The sequence below is a fragment of the Protomyctophum parallelum genome (genome assembly GCF_964188405.1).
Source record: "Protomyctophum parallelum genome assembly, chromosome: 6".
NCBI lineage: Eukaryota > Metazoa > Chordata > Actinopteri > Myctophiformes > Myctophidae > Protomyctophum > Protomyctophum parallelum.
The window spans coordinates 50,123,292-50,144,713 of record NC_139701.1 but is presented as its reverse complement, the minus strand read 5'-3'; the positions used below and the strand labels follow the sequence as shown (position 1 = coordinate 50,144,713).

The 21,422-nt window shown below is 44.6% G+C and overlaps 1 protein-coding gene across 1 annotated transcript in view; it reads right to left on the bottom strand.

Moving 5' to 3' along the window:
* The window catches only part of szt2 (SZT2 subunit of KICSTOR complex), a 181,611-nt gene that overhangs the window by 88,001 nt on the left and 72,188 nt on the right, over positions 1–21,422 (bottom strand). The window contains exons 37-47 of the mRNA XM_083766835.1: positions 16,400–16,538; positions 11,672–11,788; positions 9,785–9,854; positions 9,367–9,552; positions 7,010–7,267; positions 5,632–5,914; positions 4,614–4,688; positions 4,323–4,467; positions 3,063–3,192; positions 1,869–1,989; positions 404–556 (exon numbers count right to left, since the gene is read on the bottom strand). Coding sequence (XP_083622961.1) covers positions 404–556; positions 1,869–1,989; positions 3,063–3,192; positions 4,323–4,467; positions 4,614–4,688; positions 5,632–5,914; positions 7,010–7,267; positions 9,367–9,552; positions 9,785–9,854; positions 11,672–11,788; positions 16,400–16,538 — 1,677 coding nt within the window. The remainder of the gene's footprint in view (positions 1–403; positions 557–1,868; positions 1,990–3,062; positions 3,193–4,322; positions 4,468–4,613; positions 4,689–5,631; positions 5,915–7,009; positions 7,268–9,366; positions 9,553–9,784; positions 9,855–11,671; positions 11,789–16,399; positions 16,539–21,422) is intronic.

The window sequence follows — 21,422 nt, the reverse complement described above, 5'->3', positions numbered from 1 at the left end:
TAAAACGAAATAAAAATGTAAGCTACGATGACTTCAACTAAGACAAGTCAACAAATACAAAACTAGACTAACATGACTGACAGAGACTAGTGGATAAGAGATCCAGTAGATGTCATTGCATGCTTTGTGGCATGCTGAAAATAGCAGATCTACAAGCGCACAACGTGTCGCAGGCTAGTGTGACACGTCGTGAGCTTGTAGATCTGCAATAAGAAGCATTAGAAATTGTTTAGTCACAGTTTTAGTCATCGCAGCTTAGTTTTATTCAGTTTTCCACAGTGGAAAAATGGTAGTTACAGTAGCTGACGGAGGATTTTCGTCATAGTTTTTAAGCCGACAAAATCAACACATGTCGGGTGTCTAATCCTTTGAGGAGGCACGTTCAGAATGGTTCCGCGCTCACCTCTGGACACGCCCATGTTGGGTCCCATCTTGAGACGCGGGTGGATGTGGATGATGGTGCTCCACGCCACCTCGCAGGCAAAGTGTCCTGGCATGAACTGCATGGTGGCGGCCAGGTAGTCCCGGGGCTGGTAGCTCTCCTCCGTGCCATAGTCTGTGGACAGACAACCCAAAATGTCACATGCCTGGGTCATAGTCTGTGGACAGACAACCCAAAGTGTCACACGTCAGGGTCATAGTCTGTGGACAGACAACCCAAAGTGTCACACGTCAGGGTCATAGTCTGTGGACAGACAACCCAAAGTGTCACATGTCAGGGTCATAGTCTGTGGACAGACACCCACAATGCCACATGTTAGGGTCATAGTCTGTGGACATACATCAATTTAAGAGAAGGAGTTTGGGGCTCAACCCTTATATCCACGGAGTACACGTTGGGGTCCGTATTTATACGGACAAGGGAGAGACATAATTAAGGTCATAAACACAGAGAGCTCGTTCATGAATGGATGCAGGCGCGTTCATGAAGTTAGCACTTCCACAAATGAAGAAAATGGGAAGTAGAGCGTTATGTTGTATGCTTCAAATGCCCACTGAATTTATATACAGTGATGGAAAGTAACTAAGTACATTTACTTAATAGCCGATCTGCAAACGTGTAGAGCGTAGAGCAGGGTTCCCCAATTAATTTCCCTCAAGGGCCATATTTTGACTAGGGTACCAGGCTGGGGGCCGAGAAAGTGTTTTTTTTCATTTAAATTAATGCATTAATTAAGCTTAGAATAGATATAGAACAGTGGTTCTCAACCAGTGGCCCGGGGACCACCAGTGGTTTCCAGGTGTCCCCAGCTAAATGATGGAGAGTTGGTAACCAAATGGACCCTTATAGATCTTTAACTCTTGAGAGTGTAAAATTAACTCACTTCCAGGGCAAGACCCCATTTGAAAAGATATGGCAGTGCTCTATCAGTGATTCTCACCATTTTATCTCAATTTATTATATACATTGTATATTATATACTTATATATTTATTTTTGGTTCCATTTGTTCCATTTGAGTGCCAAAAGCCCTTGAAGATGTTTAAGGATTACTGTCATTATCGTAATCTCACACTTCATATCGCACATATAACGTACCTGTAACTTTGCCCTAAAAATAAAATGGCGGCCATTTGCGGCCCCGTGGGCCAGCCAATTGGGGAACCCTGGCGTAGAGCTTAAAGATCTGCCATTTTCAAAATAAATGCTACATTCTGCATACCGATTACTTCCCACTTTTGGTACATTCCGAGACCAATATACCGGTACGTGTGATATACCAATATATTGTGAATTCCGGACTTTTACTTGTAACAGAGTGTTGCCGGATTGATACTTTTACTTAAATAAAACATGTGAATACTGTTATTTTCCCACCACTATTATAGAACTCTATGATAGTATAGCCTGACAGGAGATAGACTGACCGTCCGCAGTAGCCAGTCTCTGCCTGTAGAGGGACTCGTTCTTCCAGATATCCTCCTCGCTCTCTGCCACCAGCAGACTGTTACACTGATGACTGTCATGCAAGTCCTGGAGTAACAAACACTGCACACGCACGCACGCACACACGCACACGCACACGCACACGCGCACACGCACACGCACACGCACACGCACACACACGCACACACGCACACACACACACACACACACACACACACACACACACACACACACACACACACACACACACACACACACACACACACACACACACACACACACACACACACACACACACACACACACGCGTCAACACACACACACGCGTCAACACACACACTAATAACTAAGTCGACTAAATATCATAAGATTTTAGTCTACTAAATCTACAGTTGATTTAGTCGACTAAAATGTATTTTGGCGGGGCTTGATGCCGTCGTAATGACTGATTTTACACTTGCTGAATATAGCCAATCTACAAGCCCACAATGTGTCGTGCTGTGACGCGTTGTGAACTTGTAGGTCTGCTATTTTCAGCATTTTCAGCAAGTAAAAAATACGTATACTGGATCTCTTGTCCACTAGTCCCTTCCTAACATTTTTGTCTAATTAATATTTGTTGAGAAAAATAAGTCATATACATATACGTATGTCAATATATGTCTTAGTTTTAGTCATCATAGCTTAGTTTTTAGTTAGTTTTCCATTTAGTTTTCGTCAGTGAAAGAAGGTAGTCGACGAACATTTTTTGTCATAGTAATTAGTCGACAAAATTAATAATAATAATATCTGGGACTTATATAGCACTTTTCTAATACCCAAAGATGCTTTACATGTGTGGGGGCTTGGGGAGGAACATGAGAAAAAAACGACTTAGAAAACAAGTAAAATAAGAATAAAAACAGTAGATGTAACACATCAGCTAGGGAATGCTATTCTGAACAGGTGGGTTTTTAGTGCGGTTTTGAAGGTGGGGAGTGAGGGGCATCCCGGATGCGTTTGGGGAGGGAAGGCCCTGTCGCCCCAGGTTTTAAGCCTGATCTTCTTGGGGATCACAAGGAGGCCGGCGTCGCTGGACCTGAGGGAGTGGGATGGTGCGTATGGCTCGAGGAGGGCGGAGAGGTAGGGGGGAGCCAGGTTGTGCAGTGACTTGTTAAAATTAACATTGTATGTACCTGGTTCACTATTCGACAGATCTCTCCAATCTTCTGCACCACGGTCCGATGCAGGCTCAGAGACTCATCCAACTCCTCTGCCTTCTTCTCAAACTCCTCTGCAATCTCTTCTTTTTCCTCCGTCAAATTCCTGCAGTCATACAAATAAAAATAAAAATAAAAAAATAAACATGTAGTCAACTGTACAGCAATGGTGTCGGGAGGAAACTTTGGATGATGATGTACGGTACCTGGAAACTTTCTGGAAATGGGAGAAAAAACGATGATCCAATGCAGTTGTTAGTCACAAGCTTGTGTTAATCTTTTTCATTGGTCCAATGTTTGTAAAAACCCACAACCACAATGTTCAATACTTTTAAGCGAAAAAAGAAAGGTGCTCAAATGGAGGTGCAGACAAAGTCTACAAAAAGTAGACTGGTGCTTCAAATATCAAAGGGACTAAAATGTTGAAGAAAAGGTGGTGATCCTAGCACTCGGAAAAAAATAAAATAAAATGAGGAGAGGAAGGATCTAAATAAAATCAAGGTACTTTATTACAAAAGTTAAAATGCCAACTCCTGAGGTATATATTTGGGTGTCCTTGACATGAAATAGTTTGAGCACCACTGATATAGGAACACAGGTTTTTCAGAAAGGAACCGATTCCTTCAAAATAGTGGGTTATTTGTTTGCTTGCTTACCTTGCTCTCGTTTCCATAATATTGCTAATCACGTTCATATTTTGAACGAGAGGTAGTTGAGAAGCTACAGTTTAACCCATTCTGACCGGGCACCCATTTTGGTGCCCGGCCATTTTGGTGCCTGGTCCATGTCGTGCTTTAGCTATTTAAAAATAGCAGATCTACAAGCTCATATCGCGCCACCGAGTGGCGCGATACGAGCTTGTAGGTCTGCTATTTTTGAAAAATTGAAGAACGACTGACATTTTTAGAATCTGATCTCAGGTCAGAATGGGCTCATCAGACCAGTGTGTGTTCAGTGGAAACCTCGTATGAATCTGATCTCAGGTCAGAATGGGTTAAGAGCCATAAACGACAAGACGCCTAATTGCCAATTATGGACCGGATGCCACAGACGACAAGACGACAATTCCCTTGGGAATTTATATTTTGAAAATTCCTCTAATCTGGTGTACAGGTGATGACATGCACATTACATGCATCATTTAATTACAATGTCTTTCTTTTTTTTTTATAATGGGAGAATTGGCACTCAAAGCCTAAACTGGCGCTGTGTTATTTAAGTCAGTGAGTGTGTCACCTGGAATGGGAGTAGACCTCCACGCGGTCCTGGTGGATCTTGACGATGAGCCAGAAGTCGGGCATCAGGCGGGCTTGTCCCTCCTGCTCATCCACCATGGTGGAGGAGCCGTCGCACTCTGAGTCACTGCTGCCACCGTCATAACCTGAACACGTGTGCGCGCACACGCACACGCACACGCACACGCACGCACACACACAAAAAAAAACGGTCAGGATTTAGAAGACATTTTGTAGACTCGTCCTCAGGTCTAAATGGGTTAATACCATGCTGTGTGTACAGTCGTCTTACCCAGCATGTCAGAGTCCAGGCTGCCTTGGCTGGACACCACACTCTGTACCCGACTGGGACGCAGCTTCCCACTACCTGAAAAAAAAATATATATATGAGTGGTGATGTGTGTGTGTGTGCAACACTAACCTAACCATAACCGCAAGCACGGGAGCAGTGCATGTTTGAGCGGTTCCCACATGTCGGACTAATGCTCCGTCAGAATTACGTGCGGATCCCCTTAGCTATAGTTATAGTTATAGTGGTAAGTGTGAAGCTCAACAGCTGTTACTGTAGCCCTTTAAGCTGCCCCGGCAGAGTTGCAGTTGTCCATACTCAAGACATACATAGGGACACACTACATATAGGGACAGACACACAAAGCTGTGCATTGGAGTGGCTAACACCACTCAAAACAGTCTGCTGCACAGACCAACTGCTGTGATTGCCCAGTACAGTCACATGTGCCACCATGTGCCGACGTGCAACAGGACACATCACACCGCTGGGGCAAACGCTAAAACCGTGTTGTGGCGTCCCCACCCATTTGTAACCTGACGCTGCCAGATGAGGGCGGTATTGGGTAACCATGTTCCCCAACACAGCACTCATCTGGGATCTCTCAGGGAGTTGAGCTGACAAAAATCCGTTCCGTACCGAACCAATCAGCGTGAGCTAAGGGCGGGATATGTGCGAAACCGGATGTGAAGCTATATAGACACGTCAATATTATTGGTTGTGTTTGCACGCCCACACGGTGATAGACAGACGGTCCCATCCAATCATCTACCAAGTATCTTGAAAAAAAGGAACAGCCCCGTCATCGAATTTGCTTCCGCGATCCCAGATCCCAATAAGCTGTGAAACAAATTTGTGTAGCAAGCTTCTTGGATCTGGCAGCGTCAGGTTAACCCATTTGTGGTTTGGGCTTAAACTGTTTTAAAAAGGCAGTGGAATCAGCATCAGCAGCTCTAAAATGGGTTCAAATCGACGACGTTTCATATTATTCGGTGCAATCGATGGACTTGAGAAGACTCACTCTGCGTGGCGGACTGTACCGACTCGGCCAGGCTGAGGGCAGACGGGGTCTTCGGGGGCGAGGAGGAGGAGCAGGGGAGGTTTTCAGTACAGCAGTGCTCCGACGTCGGTGGTGGGGGCAGTGCTGCGGCGGCGCCTCCGGGGGGTTGGGGGTGGGGCGCGTCCGCCGCCATCGAGGCGTCCTCTGCCTCGCGCTTATTGGCGTCCGCGATCGCCTCCGTGGGTTTGGTCGGCTCGCCGCCTGGGTCCGCGCACACATCCACAGCACCCCTCTTGTCATCAACCTGCAAATTTGCACGGAAGATCAGCAGTGATTTGGACAGCACAGTTTTTAGGTCATCGCCTTTTGAATGACATTTCATTAAAAATGGCCACTTCACCCCTTGTTGCAACCAGTATGTTTGTATGTGTGAAATATTTGTTTTTTAGATATGTTAGTATTTCAAAGTGCCAGTCATGTCACAGAAACTGGTCATATTGTCTCATTCATAGTCTGGATTTTCGGTGGTGAGGTGACCACCGGAGCTGAAATAACGTTGAGCGGTGGTGAGTAAAAACCGAGAGAAGGGCTGGGGCGGTGGTTTGCTCTTCATCGCGGCTCGTGACGTCATGTTGTAGTTCGGTGGTCTCCTCACCACCGAAAATCCAGACTATGAATGAGCCTTAAAACAGCCCTCCCCCTCTCCACAAGGTGGGGTGAGTGCAGCAAAGTATTATGGTAATTGGAGTGATCCAGCAGTGAGACCAGTGGTGAAGTGGCCCTTTAAGTTTTAGTCACCTGAAATGCTTTAGTCTACTTTTAGTCGACTAAATGTCATATGATTTTAGTCAACTACATCTACGGTTCTACAATCTACAAAAAAATGGGTTTTGGGCAGGCGTTGATGACGTCGTAATGCCTGATTTTACACTCATGACGCATGTTGTGCCATTGCAAAGCCAAATATTCTGAGAACCACTGACATAGAAAACATAGTTTTTTCCAGAAATAAACCGAATTGGGAGACATTTGTAGAATCTGGTCCTCGGGTCTTAACCCATTCTGAACGGGCACCCATTTTGGTGTTAGCATCATGTTATGCTTTATCTATTGAAAAATAGCAGATCTACAAGCTCATATCGCGCCACCGAGTGGCGATACGAGCTTGTAGGTCTGCTATTTTTTGAAAAATCTAAGAACGACTGACATTTTTAGAATCTGATCTCAGGTCAGAATGGGTTAATCAGACCAGTGTGTGTCCGGCGGAAACCTCGTATGAATCTGATCTCAGGTCAGAATGGGTTAAAAGGTTTAATGAGCATTATATGAAGGACCAATTCTATGGAAATAGGTTGAAACAGGTTGATAAAATGGGCGAAGTCAAATGCATGCGAGTTACTTCTTCCACCACCACCTCCGCGTCGAGTCCCGCCGTGTCCACGTCCACGTCCACGTCCAGGACTGTCCCCGGTGCGGAGCAGCCGTCCTCGGCGTGTCCTCCGGGGGGGGGACAGGTAGGACTGCTGCTGGCTGCAGGCTCAGACAGCTTCCTGGCTACCTGCATGCGGTGCGGGTGCATGCGGCTCAGGGACATGTAGTGGAAGTGGTCCTGTTCTCCGTTCAGCACGTAGCCCGAAAACGCCACCCGCCGGAACTCCTGTGGAGAGAGAGAGAGAGAGAGAGAGAGAGAGAGAGTGTGGCACACGTTGGTTAGACTGGAACTCACCTATGCTTTTTATGGCATAAGCAGCTCCCGGCAGGATCCGCCAGGAGAAACTAGGCACAGCTGCTGGACATGAGACTAATTAATTAGAGCGACAGAGAGAGAGAGGAGTGTGTGTGTGTGTGTGTGCATGTGTGCGTGCGTCAATTTAACAAAGTTGCAGACGATCAGAAATCAGCAGAGAGTGAGCGACGTTTGCGCTACTCTATGCCGAATTGAAGTGGACTTTTTTTTTCTCTCTGGAAATAAAAACGTCTGGGTTTCCGAGGCTACACGTCAGTTAACGTAGTGTTGCTAACACGACTAGCAGACGACTTGTATTCTTGTAGTGTGTGTTGAAATTAACTCTTGTAGTGTGTGTTGAAATTAACTGTCAAAATAAAAGTGGTGCTCAATATTTCATGTCAAGGACCCCAAAAATATGTAATCCGACCCCCATCTGGAAATATGTTGATCAAGGGACCCCCCCCCCCCCCAGAAGCAAAGCTTTGAGAGTTAAAAATGTTGAAAAAATATATATTAAAAATTTGCGCCACATTTTCACGATAAAAAAGCAGATCTACAAGCTCGTAGCACTCCACTCGGAGCTTGAAGATCTGCTATTTTGCAATAGCTAAATTATAATGTTTAAAGGAGAGTTCCATGCTAGAAGGCTTTCTCACCATTATTTGTAGTTGTTACGTCCCCACCAAAGACGGCCAGGTGTTATTTTGTGCAAGAGTGCATTATTGGCTATTTCTCCTAATTTAAGCCCTCAATGGGAGTTGGGTTTTTGTGCTAATTCCATTTGATTTCCATCAAAATAAGTAGTAAAGTGTGCCGCTTGGGATACTATTTACATTATGAAGAGAGGATATATAATTATTTTAATTAAAATTAAAATTGAGCGATGGAAATAAGCAAATTGGCACAACACCCCAGTGCCCCATTCAATTCAATGCAATTCATTGAGGGCTTATGGTAGGGGAAATAGCCAATAATGCACTTTTGCACAAAATAACACCTGGACCGCTTTGGTGGGGACGTAACAACTACAAAGAAAGGTAAGAAAGCCTTCTAGCATGGAATTCTCCTTTAACCGATTCTGGGCGGGAACCCCTGTTGGTGTTATACTTTAGCTATTCAAAAATAGCAGATCTACAAGCTCATAGCACGGCACCAAGTGCCTCGCTACGAGCTTGTAGGTATGCTATTTTTTTTAAATCGTGAAAATGTGGCGCAAATCTTTGAATATATATATTCTTTCGGAGCTAATGTTTTTAACTCAAATCTTTGTTTCTGTATACATATATATGTATATATGCATATATACACATAATGTATATATGTGTATACATACATTTTTGGGGGTCCTTGACATGAAAACGACTAATGAACAGGGTTTTTCAGAAAAGCGTCAGGAATTTGAAGGCATTTGTAGAATCGTCCTCAGGTCTAAATGGGTTAAAACTAGGGCCGGGACTAATTGCGATTAATTTAGATTAATTAACTACAGAAAAATTTATCGCAATTAACTACAGATAAATTAATCGCACCTTTTTTTCACCGCGGAACGTTTCTCACTGGGCGCTTTTCTATAGTACTGAAAACTGGAAATAATAAAAAGTCACCCCATTTTGTGTTGCCTAGAACTGGAGGTCTGACAAAAAACAGTAACAATATGAAGTAAGTACAGCTTTGTGATGTCACTGAGATGTACTTGTTACTGTTACTATTTTTTTTTCAGACCTCCAGTTCTAGGCAACACAGAAAGGGGTGACTTTTTATTATTATTTCCACAACAGGTATATTAATCACAGTAAAATGTTGAAAATGAGTGGTATCCTGTAGTCACTATTCGTTGATTCACTGGGATACCAAAAAACATTAAAAAAAAAGGTTTCTCGCTGTTCTCGGGTTGAATATTGATATGCGATTAAAATGCGATTAATCTAGATTAATTAATCACAAAGCCTCTGATTAATTAGATTAATTTTTTTAATCGAGTCCCAGCTCTAGTTAAAACACCAAAGGTGTGGAGTTATAGAGCTCACCTGCTTGAACCTCTCCAGGGACTGCTCGGGGCCAAAGACAAACTGCAGGGGGACCACCTCGCAGTGGCAGCGCGGCCGGCCGCTGGACTGCAGCACGTGGTCCGCCACCTTCTGCAGCGTGGAGGCCGTGATGGAGCGAGAGTGACGCAGCGCCGACACCATCTCGTCCTCCAGCAGCCATCGAATCTGGCATGCACGAATGGATGCACACGCGAGCACACACAGACAGACAGACAGACAGACAGACAGACAGACAGACAGACAGACAGACAGACAGACAGACAGACAGACAGACAGGCAGACAGACAGACACACAGACACACACGTTTACCTGCTACCCCACTGACTATTCCTTACAGAAGGGTGTATAAGTGATGTAATTCACTTCATTTTTTTTTACTTAGATACTCAAACTCACCTCATCCATTGTAGCCAGCATGGCTAACTTGTGCGGTGCTGGGAGTTTGGACAGGGGGTCTCCGGATATCCTGCAGATAGAATTCAACAAGTTATTCTGTTGTCCAACATATTGGAATTAGCTGGTTGTAGATCTGCTATTCAATTCATTATTATTATTACTTGCGCAAGCTGAGTGTGCAAGTACTGAGATCGGCTGGGTATGTATGTATGTATGTATGTATGTCCATGACATTAAATAGTTTAAGAACCACCAAAACTGTCATGATTTAGAACAGGGGTTCTCAACGTTTTTGGCTGGGGACCCCCGGAAATGCTTTGGCAATGTCTCGCGACCCCCGCCCCCCTCCCCACCACCAATACAAATACATTGACCGCTACAATAACCTTAATAATAGGGGAAATACATCACACTATAATTCAATCAATGTCTGAATGAATGAATGTCTGAATGTCAGAAACACTGTCGTAGCTCCTCAATGCCTGCACCAATCGCTCTCATTTTTCACACAGGCATTGACCATAATATCATGGAGGTCTTAACAAAGCCCCTTTTCACATTTAACAAATTATAAATTAATAATGACTTTATTAGTGAATTAAAATGGCCCCATACTTAACATAGGAAAACGCGCAACCTCACACCTGCGCCACCCTAGCGACAATTGTATCACAGGCTGCTGTTAGCCCACTGTCATGCTTCCTCTGCTCCCACTGCAACACAACAAACAGTGGCCTATACAATTTTGCACCTGGCCCACCACTCAGACTGCCGACATGCACACGCACACACACACACGCGCGCACGGTGACGTCCCTCGCTTGTCTTATACTTCCACTGCTCCACTGCTGCTTTCACATGTTGACTTCCACCACTGGTGTGGGCCTCCAGGCTGAAGTCATGTCCCAACCCAGTCATCTTCACCCCCCAGCTTCCACATAAACGGTACCCCCATCAAAACAGTCGATCACTTCACCTACCATGGATCCACACTGTCCACACACTGCTCCCTCGACACCGAAATACACACCCGCATCAACAAAGCCTCTTCAGCCTTCGGACGACTGCGCAGCAGGGTTTTCGAAAACCGCAACCTGAAGGTCAGCACCAAGGTTGCTGTCTACAATGCGGTTTGTGTCTACCCTACTCTATGGGGCAGAGACATGGACTCCATATAGACGGCACTTCACAAACCTGGAAGCTTTCCACATCAGCTGCCTTCAGAGGATCCTTGGCCTATCCTGGGAAGACAGAGTCCCCCACACTGAGATTCTCAACAGCACAGAATCCACCTGCTGTGGCTAAAAAAAAACACCTGCGGTGGATAGGACACACCATCCTGAACACCGCCTGCCCCGCCAAGTCCTCTACGGCCAACTGCACGATGCAAAGCGTGCCACTGGTGGACAAAAGAGGCGCTACAAGGACTATACCAAAGATCTCCTAAAGCGCACTACCATCAACCCCACGGAGCTGGAAACTCTGGCACACGACCGCTCAGCCTGGCGGGTCACCTGTGCCAGGGCAATTTTGCACATAAGCGACAGCAACCAGAAAAGGAGGTGCGAGAGACGTGGCCAGCGACCCCCCTTTTTAGACATGTTATAGAATCTGGTCTAAGGTATTAAAACGTTCAGCGCCACCTGGTGGTCACCAGTTTAGGCTTTGAGTGCCAATTCTCCCATTATAAAGAAATAAAGAATTTGTAATTCTATTATGCATGTAATGTGCATGTCATCAACTGTACACCAGATTAGAGGAATTTTGAAAATATGGATAAAAAAAAAGGGAAGACGTCTTGTCGTCCGTGGCATCCGGTACATAATTGGCAATTAGACCTCTTGACGTTTATGGCTCCTAAGGAGTTGTAGGATGTGTGTTCCTTACGCCTCCATGGCCTCTCCCTTCAGCTGGTCCAGAGTCCCCATCAGCTCGTCGTCAGAGCGGTAGGAGGAGGGCTGCCCCGGAGAGCGATTCAACGACACGCTGCTCTCTGACGTGTACCTGCAACAGACACAGAACACAGTGGTGACGTGTACCTGCAACAGACACAGAACACAGTGGTGACGTGTACCTCCAACAGACAGTGGTGACGTGTACCTGCAACAGACAGTGGTGACGTGTACCTGCAACAGACAGTGGTGACATGTACCTGCAACAGACAGTGGTGACATGTACCTGCAACAGACACAGTGGTTACATGTACCTGCAACAGACACAGTGCTGATGTGTACCTGCAACAGACAGTGGTGACGTGTACATGCAACAGACACATAACACAGTGGTGACATGTACCTGCAACAGAAACAGTGGTGACGTGTACCTGCAACAGACACAGTGGCAGGGCTCCAGCGTGCGACGTAATAGGACGCATACGATACTTAATTTCTTAACGTGCAAGTTAAAATGTAACGAGGTCGCACAGGTGTGACTTGCTGGAAGGATGAGTGGAGGGAAAAAAAACATCCCGTAGTGCTTGCCCGTTCCATTGATAAAAACATTGGACGTTCGCCTGACGCCCACTGTTCACAGAACGATCGTTCACGAAAACCCACCATGGTCAGAGCGGCGCGATTACATGCAAAGTCAATGCAAAGACGAGAATCGCGCAAACGGGCGCAGCGTGACCTGCCGCGGTACAAACTGGACGAACCGAGGCGAATATATATATTCAGGTCTGAACGCAGCTTATCCGACACAAATTAACTAATCTTTCTCAGCTGTACAATTTCACTGGAGCGCATGATGATCAGTCATGATCTACACAGACAGCCGACTCCCGACCATAGACTGTAAGCTCCCGACCCATACACTGAGTGAGGAGGTAAACTTGTTGTTTGATTAAACATATAATGTGCCACGAAAAATTGCTTCCAAAGCTTGTTATGTTTGCATCAAGGAGGTAGCCTGTGTCCATACATGATGATCAGCCAACAAAAGACATTAATCTAATATCCCTCCCAGTGAGTGAAGAGCACTGATGCCTGATTTAGTCTTCGTCGTACAAAGTGTGTCGCGGACGCGACACGTTGTGAGCTTGTAGATCAGCTATTTTCAGCATGCGGAGATATGCAGGCTCTGAGAGAATTCAGAAACTTTTGCCGTCACAATAAAAGTGTGCAGCTTTCACAAGTTGGCCCATGAAGAAAATGATTAAGAATTCGGTGGCATTTCACATTGCAAAAGATTTTTTTCCAAAATGTAAAAATATTATAATAAGGAATTAATTTGGATAATGGTAATGGGATATTGTACAAATTGTCACTTTATTAATCCCAAAGGTTTGGACTGTATTAATACCATGCTATACAAAGAAAATAATTGTGCTACCTAATTTGTGGTGGCGCTACCAAATGAAAAGGTAGGTGGCACCAGTGCTACTTGTGAAAAGGTTAGTCTGGAGCCCTGCACAGTGGTGACGTGTACCTGCAACAGATACAGTGGTGACGTGTACCTGCAACAGATACAGTGGTGACGTGTACCTGCAACAGACACAGAACACAGTGGTGAACGTGTACCTGCAACAGACACAGTGGTGACGTGTACCTGCAACAGACAGTGGTGACGTGTACCTGCAACAGACACAGAACACAGTGGTGAACGTGTACCTGCAACAGACACAGAACACAGTGGTGACGTGTACCTGCAACAGACACAGTGGTGACGTGTACCTGCAACAGACACAGAACACAGTGGTGACGTGTATCTGCAACAGACACAGTGGTGACGTGTACCTGCAACAGACACAGTGGTGACGTGTACCTGCAACAGACACAGAACACAGTGGTGAACGTGTACCTGCAACAGACACAGTGGTGACGTGTACCTGCAACAGACACAGTGGTGACGTGTACCTGCAACAGACACAGAACACAGTGGTGAACGTGTACCTGCAACAGACACAGCACACAGTGGTGACGTGTACCTGCAACAGACACAGAACACGGTGGTGACGTGCACCTGCAACAGACACAGAACACAGTCATGACATGTACCTGCAACAGACACAGAACACAGTGGTGAACGTGTACTTGCAACAGCCACATGACACAGTGGTGAACGTGTACTTGCAACAGACACAGAACACAGTGGTGAACGTGTACCTGCAACAGCCACATGACACAGTGGTGAACGTGTACTTGCAACAGACACAGAACACAGTGGTGACTTGTACCTGCAACAGACACAGAACATGGTGGTGACGTGTACCTGCAACAGACACATAACACAGTTGTGGACGTGTACCTGCAACAGACACATAACACAGTTGTGGACGTGTACCTGCAACAGCCACATGACACAGTGGTGAACGTGTACTTGCAACAGACACAGAACACAGTGGTGACGTGTACCTGCCACAGACACAGAACACAGTTGTGACGTGTAACTGCAACAGACACAGAACACAGTGGTGACGTGTACCTGCCACAGACACAGAACACAGTTGTGACGTGTAACTGCAACAGACACAGAACACAGTGGTGACGTGTACCTGCACAGACACAGAACAGTGGTGGATATGGAACACGTACCCGTTTCAATGGGTTAACAAACCCATTTTGGTGTTTTAAGCACTTAAGGCTGTTGAAAAAATAGCACTCTGTGCCGTGCTACGAGATTGTAGATAGTTCAGATAGATATATTCGTTCAGAGTGAGCATTTATAACTCAAATCTTTGCTTCTGTGGAACAACATATTTCCTGATGGGGGTCGGCGGCCAATTACATTTATTTTTTGGGGGTCCATCACATGAAAATGTCTAAGAACGACGGACATAGCAACATGTATTTTTCGTCCTCGGGTCTAAAGGGGAAGATGGAGTGCCTTTTTTCTGTTTTGTACGTCTATGGAGTTAACATTACTCTAATAGACCCCCAGGTGTTTTGTACTGTACGTGTGTCACGATCCGTGACGTTTTCTGTTGTGCTTTTGTTTTGTAGTATTTTTGGTCCCTTGGTTTTCCCCTTTTGTTACCTGTGTTGTCTCACCACCTGTGATTATTAGTTTTCTCCACCTGTGTCTTGTTTGTCTCTCAGCCAATCCCAGTGTTGATTTTGTTAGTTGTTCACCTGTGTCTAGTCAGTCTTTGTCTTTATATATGCCCCAGTGTGTTTCAGTCCTTTGTCAGATCCTCATTGTAAATCATGTGTACGTCCTAGTTTTTCTTCTCGTGTTCCAAGTACCTAGTACCTTTGTTCCTAGTCTTGTTTATTTACTTCCTCATGTTTTGAGTTTTATCAATAAACTCTGTTGCATTTGACATCCTCTGCCTCCGCCTGTCTGTCTGCACTTGGGTCCTACACCTTCTCTGCCCTGCACTGTGACAACGTGTCTATGGAGTTAACATTAATCTAATAGATCCCCAGGTGTTTTGTACGTGTCTATGGAGTTAACATTACTCTAATAGACCATCGTCATGTTGCAGTCTATCGTGTGATAATCCGATTGATTTATAAAACATTTAGCATTATGAACTGAAGCTCATTTGGTGTGCCGCAAACCAGAGGCCAGCCAGCGGTATAAACATTAAACAACCACCCCACCGTTCACTTCTCTATGCCTGCGCAGTCAGTAATCCATTCCAAGCCCCACTGCGGTAACGCTATCCTACACTCTCGAACCGCCAGTAATGTGATCTGACGCCCGGTTCGCGAGTGTAGGATAGCGTTACTGTAAGAGAAAAATAAAAGAATCACGTAAAATCACAGAGCCCGAGGCTCGGCCTGGCCCGACTAACTAGCATAATTATTTGGGCCTGACCCGACCCAAAAATGTCGGGCCGGGCCGGGTCGGGTTCGGGCAGAAAATGAGAACTCTAGTGTCAATGGAGTTAACATTACTCTAATAGACCCCCAGGTGTTTTGTACGTGTCCATGTCCACACCCACAACACCAGAGGGAGTGCAACAAACCATGTACAACCCAGATTCGGCACAAACAAGGGACTAAATTATTTTCGCTCCTATGCCACCAAAATGTGGAACGCCCTACCAACAGTCATTAAGACATGTGAATCCCTTGACTCCTTCAAAACCGCTCTCAAAGGGCACATACGGATGGCTGCAATTCGAAACTGGCCTCTGTAAAATCTGAATCCCCCCCACCCCCCACCCCATTTTCCCTCACTGTATATTGTATCTTTTCCCTTTTTTGCTTCCCATTATGATGAATTACTGTTCTGTTCTTTAGCTACATAGAAATGTCTATTTGTATGACTCTAAATGTTTGTATGTCTTTAAATGTTTTGATGAATTGAACAATGTGGACCCTGTTGTAAACAAGTGTAATGCTTAATTGGGTCGTCCACTCACAGTTGACAGTCTTTGTATTGAGTTTGTGCTTAAAATGTACTGTAAATTCTACAAACTGTTAATAAATATTTCAATCAATCAATAAATCAATGGAGTTAACATTACTCTAATAGACCCCCAGGTGTTTTGTACGTGTCTATGGAGTTAACATTACCCTAATAGACCCCCAGGTGTTTTGTATGTGTCTATGGAGTTGACATTACTCTAATAGACCGCCAGGTCTATTAGAAAAAACTAAAAACGGAAACCCAGGCCAAACCCAGGTGCATAAAAAACGATCAGTCCCTAAAGTGTGAGTGTCTCACCTGTTGTGGTGGAAGTCAGAGGCCATGGCCTCTATCTCCAGAGGTAATGTCAGCACAAAGATGTCTAGAGTGACAGACAGCTCGTTCAGATCCACTGACTGGAGACTGTCGCTGTTCTCCAGACACGATATGACTTCCCCTGCGAGGAAAAAGCAGTCGTTACACGCACCGCCCAACGTTTACTGAAACAGAACGTTAATGAACTATTTTTTCCCCCCAAGTCTGTATATATATGGACGCCAACACGTATACCCCAACCTTAGAGTATATATTAATAGAGACGGCACCGGATTTTTCCTCCCATCCACTTGCATTAAGTTGCTCAAAAGCGGATGAGGCAATTTCACTCCTCCTTCTGGGTAGGAACAGAGTGCATTCTGGGATGGATTGGGCCAAACACATGAACACACTGGCCGTTGACTATCATTGCACGCGCTCACGTATGAAACAGCGTTCACGTGTCATCATGAACGTGCACAATGTCAGTCAATGGACCAGCTTTGGTCCAGAGCTGCAATACAAATTTGTCCATTTCGCCTCAGGGTTTCTTCCGGGTGCCGTCTCTATTAATATATACTCATATAAGACCCCAACGCGTATACTCCGTCTATATAATGGTTGAGGCCTACGGAAGCTGTTAACATTGGTCCGGTTCCTATAGCAACGCCCCACCGTTCCAACTATGGGATTGCAAATATAATCTCAGTGCAAACCAGTTGAAAGGAGGATTTTCAAAACTCTATAAGTCGGACTCCATAAGTCGGAATCCACCAGTCCTTGGTGGATTTTCTGCCATCCACATTTCGGATTTAATTTGTGCCTTTGTACCGCGAGTCCGCGACGCTGCCACCATGTAAAAGCTTCTGACGAAAGGTAAACAGTGTGTGCTTGTTCCAATGATACTAGAGTGTGTGTAGTGAGTGTGTGTGGAGGGTGGGGGGGGCGGGCAAACTGTCTTTTAAATTGAACGCGTATGCTGACACTGGGAACTGGGGTTTATGCTAACAGCTAGTGTTATAGATCGAGTTAATGGACCACACGTCACCACTTTTCAACATATCTAGCATATAATTGGTGATCATTAATGTTCATGAAATTGCCACAATAATTTTTCTACTCGTTCTGTGTCTCATAGGAGGGCTGTGGGCAGTTCAGAAACCCGTCCACCAGTGACATAATCGATGGGGAATCCAAGGTAATTCTATTCCTGAAAAGTTGCCATGTGATAATGGAAGCCGTCCTTCTCACGATAATACAAATCTAAATAAATATACATATATTTTTTTAAATCTTGTTACCACTGTATGGGGCAGATACGGCGCTACATGGACCCTCACAGTATAACAGGAAGAAGCCCTGGATTCTACAAAATAATGCTACGAATGGCACTAGGTATGGACCGCGTCAGAAATGTGGACCTCTCAGGGGCACGGTGGCACAGTTGGTAGTACTGTCGCCTAACAGCTAGAAGGTCCTGGGTTCGATTCCCGCTCGGGACGCTGTGGGTGCTGAACGCGTGTTTCTCCTCCGCGTCATCAGTGCCCATACCCTAGGCAGGGTTGGCGAAAGGGCCTTTCTGTGTGGAGTTTGCATGTACTCCCCGTGTCCCCTAGGGTAGGTACCCTCACAAAAAACATGCAGTAATCCTGGTCTCTAAACTGCCTCCCCCTGGGGCCAGCCGGGGCGCCTGATGGAGGGGAAAGGAACTGGTTGGTATAACGTGTTCCTTCCACGCGCTACGTCCAACCAGGGAAACTCCCCCTTGCCAGGTGTAAATGAGCAACTTGGACACTCAGGCATGAAGGAAGTATGAGTTCAAGTCCGTTGCTCTCTCCATGTCCCCCATATATGGGGACTAGGTTGGTGGAGGGTGTGTAGAGCCCAGGATCACATTAGATAATTGACACAGGGGTGAAAAATGGGTTACAAAATTGTAGGATAAAAATTATTAAAAACAAAAAAGAAATGTGGACCTCTATGTGGACCTACCACGGGTCACGGACAAAGTCAGAGAGAGAAGGATGAGGCTGGCAGGGCACTGTGTCAGGCACCCACAACTAGAGGCTGGCAGGGCACTGCGTCCGGCACCCACAACTAGAGGCTGGCAGGGCACTGCGTCCGGCACCCACAACTAGAGGCAAGAAATTTGACTTTATGGGAGCCAGGGCAAAGCCAGGAGGGGAAAGAAGCCTACCACCTATGTAGACGTGCTGCGGCGCGACAGCTTGGCTGACAACACTGCAGAGCTCAAGACACTGATGTTAGATCGGAAATTGTGGAGGGCAGCGATCCAGGAATCCCGAGTTGGTGTTGGCTAGACCTCACTCTCACAGTAACTCACTAAATCTTGTTTTAAAACAAATCTGCCTCCTATGAGACACAGACTGAGTAGGAGGGGAAAAAAAGGTTGTGTACTGTACTATACCGACCAGGGACCTGCGGAGTGTTAGAGGGGCAGGGGCTGAAATCCCGTAAGAGGGCACTTTTGGACAAAAATAGCTTGCAACGTGTCGCTGTGCGACGCGTTGAGAGCTTGTAGATCCGCTATTTTCGTGGCGCAACCCAGCACTCTTTAGCTAGTGGAGATGTGGTGTACGACATGGGTTTCTAAATAAATTAGTTCAATGCAAAATACTGTGTTCAAGTTCAGGAGACATTCGTGGTCTGGAGAGGGCAGTTGTTTTACAGACGGGTAAAAAGGGCAGGGGCTGGATGTGGATGTGTTATGAGGACATGTATATGTGTGCATGTCCCTGATATCTCACCCAGACACGTGGGCAGGGTGTGCACTGTACTGCAGTGTTGATTTCGTCGACTAAAAATGACAAATTTTTTCACTGACGAAAACTAAATGGAAACTAAATTAAAACTATGCTATGATGACTAGAACTAAGACTAAATATACTGACAATTTCGGCAACACATAAAAACTAGAACTACACTCTGTCGAGTGCATACTTGCTTCTTGCACACTAGTAGGCCATACATGGCCAACTAGTGTGCAAGCAGAGCGCGCAAGTACTTTCGACCGCTGTGAACTGTCACATCTCAGTATCTCTGTGAAGGAACGTTTGAAATGTCTAATTATTAGGTGTAACTATTTGCTACCTACCTACTTTATGTATGTAAACACCTAGTATTATTAAGTATGGTTCAAGTTTCTATCTATATAAGAAATACAGTTTTATCAATTTAGAAATATTCTGGATCCCTTATTAGTTTTTCAAAGAAAAATAAATCATTGATATGTGATGAAAAAAAAGGTATATAAACTGAATTAAAATGTGTTATCACGTATACAGTATAATTATTTTTATTATTTATTGTAAATTGTCAATTGTTTTAAATGTATTTCATCTTGGACTATAGTGATATTAATAATAAATCATGATCAGAGTAATATGGGTCTCTAACTTCAATTTCTGTAATAATACTTTCAAATTGGTTAAAATATACATGATCTAAAATACTTCCGTAATCTGTAGTTGGATTTGTATTTAATTGTTTAAAGCCTAATCTTGACATGAAGGTCTTTATACTTCTACCTTTCTCACTATATTGGTCTTCAGAGCTAGTTATCATATACTATATATATATATATGTAATTTGTAAGTTGATTAGCGGTATACTGTGGTTACCGTCCCAGCCAACCCGCCACTTTTGATGTGCATACACCGTCCCAGCAAATTGTGCCTGATACGGCAGTAGTGCCAGATTACATACGTGTATACACAGGAACATTACCTTTAATCCTTACTTAGAAAAATATATTTTATTTTTTATTTTATTATCTATTATCTATTATTATCTATTTTATTTTCCACCTGGATTGCCAGACTTTAAATAAAAAATCCATCTAGATTCAGTTTGGAGGAGTTTAGTGTCTAAATCACCCCCTCTTCTAGATTTCTTAATTTGATCAATGACTGTGTAAGACAGATCTGCTGTGGAGTGACCGGCTTCCATGAAGTGTCTGGCGACAGGAGATTTGATGTCCTTGCGTCTGATGGCACTCATGTGTTCTATGATGCGTGTGCGGACTGCCCTAGATGTTTTGCCTACGTACTGTAGATTACATTTACATGTGAACACTAAAACATATCGTCATTACGTCACCATCGAAAACCAATTACACTCTGGCATTGGGTCCTTTAATCCACATATTTCTTACGTCATCATTGAGAGCTAGTTATACATATACTATATGTAATTTGTAAGTTGATTAGCTGCATACTGTGGTTACTTTGCGCCAAAAACCGTCCCAGCCAACCCGCCACTATTGATGCGTATGCAAATAAAACAGCAAATCGTGCCTGATTTGCTGTGACCAGATTACATACATGTATACACAGGAGCATTACCTTTAAACCTCCCAACACTAAAACATATCATCATTACGTCACAATCGAAAACCAATTACACTCTGGCATTGGGTCCTTTAATCCACATATTTCTTACGTCATCATTGAGAGCTAGTTATACATATACTATATATATATGCAATTTGTAAGTTGATTAGCGGTATACTGTGGTTACTTTGCGCCTAAAACCGTCCCAACCAACCCGCCACTTTTGATGCGTATGCAAATAAAACAGCAAATTGTGCCTGATTTGCTGGGACCAGATTACATACATGTATACACAGGAGCATTACCTTTAATCCTCCCAACACTAAAACATATCGTCATTACGTCACCATCGAAAACCAATTACACTCTGGCATTGGGTCCTTTAATCCACATATTTATTACGTCATCATTGAGAGCTAGTTATACATATACTATATATATATATGTAATTTGTAAGTTGATTAGCGGTATACTGTGGTTACTTTGCGCCAAAAACCGTCCCAGCCAACCCGCCACTTTTGATGCGTATGCAGATAAAACAGCAAATTGTGCCGGATTTGCTGTGACCAGATTACATGCATCATCATACTATAATTCTAACAATGTCTGTGTGTGTGTCAGAAACACCGCCGTATCTCCTCATTGCCTGCACCAACCGCTCCCACTTTTCACAC